Source organism: Numida meleagris, unplaced genomic scaffold (assembly GCF_002078875.1).
Source record: "Numida meleagris isolate 19003 breed g44 Domestic line unplaced genomic scaffold, NumMel1.0 unplaced_Scaffold328, whole genome shotgun sequence".
NCBI lineage: Eukaryota > Metazoa > Chordata > Aves > Galliformes > Numididae > Numida > Numida meleagris.
Window position 1 is genome coordinate 25708 of NW_018364558.1, and position 1151 is coordinate 26858.

Below are 1151 nucleotides of genomic sequence, written 5' to 3' on the forward strand. Positions count from 1 at the left end.
GTTGGGTTGGGTTGGGAGGGTCCTTAAAGATCACAGAACCATGGAATGGGTTGGGTTGGGTTGGGTTGGGAGGGTCCTTAAAGATCACAGAACCACGGAATGGGTTGGGTTGGGTTGGGTTGGGAGGGTCCTTAAAGATCACAGAACCATGGAATGGGTTGTGTTGGGTTGGGAGGGTCCTTAAAGGTCACAGAACCACAGAATGGGTTGTGTTGGGTTGGGAGGGTCCTTAAATATCACAGAACCACGGAATGGGTTGGGTTGGGAGGGTCCTTAAAGATCACAGAAACACGGAATGGGTTGGGTTGGGTTGGGTTGGGTTGGGTTGGGAGGGTCGTTAAAGATCACAGAACCACGGAATGGGTCGGGTTGGAATGGGGTCCTTAAAGATCACAGAATCATGGGCTGGATCCGGAGCGGGGGCAAACTCTCTGCTCCTCTCCCCAGTGTCTGCGTTGCGGGAAGAACTGGAGCGAGCGCAGCTGCAGGACAAGCAGAGCCACGCCACGGCCTGGCACAACCTCTCGCAGGTCCAGCACGCCCTCGGTACGGAACCTGCCCCTCCAGGGCTGCTTTTCCCAGCAAACCCACCCCAAAAACACTTCCCATCAACTTGCAGGCGGCCACGGCCTCGCGCTGAGTTCTCTCCTCTCCTTTTGCTCTTAGATACGCAGCTCTTGGCCAAGCTCCAGGCGATTCACAGCCGCCTCCTGAACGGTAACGGCAACGGGAAGGTGGAAAAAACCAGGGTTTGGGGGGGGGGGGTGGGTGGAAATTCAGCCCGAAATCAGGTGCGGGCTGCGGCCGAAAGCCAGGATTTCCTCCTTGCAGTGTCACGAGAAGTGGAGGGCGCGCAGCGGGACGTGGCCCGGTGCCGAGAGCAGTGCGGCAAGGAGCTGTCGGATCGAGTCCGAGCCCTGGGTGGGTGAGAGCCCGGATTTGGGGGGAAATGCTTCAATTCAGCCACGCTCAGCACAAAGACGTGGAGTGTCGGGGAGACGCCCTGCGTGCAGCCTGCCGGCTGGAGGCCTTAACAGGCTGGGAATGTCTCTAAGGGGAACGCAGACGGGCAAAAAGCCTCTCGGGGCTGCGCCGATAAACGCAGCCGACTTCAGCGAAAGCCTTCGAGGTTTCCGTGGTTGAGAGAGCGC

At 58.7% G+C, this 1151-nt stretch overlaps 1 protein-coding gene across 1 annotated transcript in view; it reads left to right on the top strand.

Annotated features, from left to right (window-relative positions):
• The window catches only part of LOC110391244 (C-type lectin domain family 4 member G-like), a gene marked incomplete in the record, with an annotated part of 11412 nt that overhangs the window by 1924 nt on the left and 8337 nt on the right, over positions 1-1151 (top strand). The window contains 2 exon segments of the mRNA XM_021383055.1: positions 448-546; positions 667-717. Of these exon segments, the coding sequence (XP_021238730.1) occupies positions 448-546; positions 667-717 (150 nt within the window).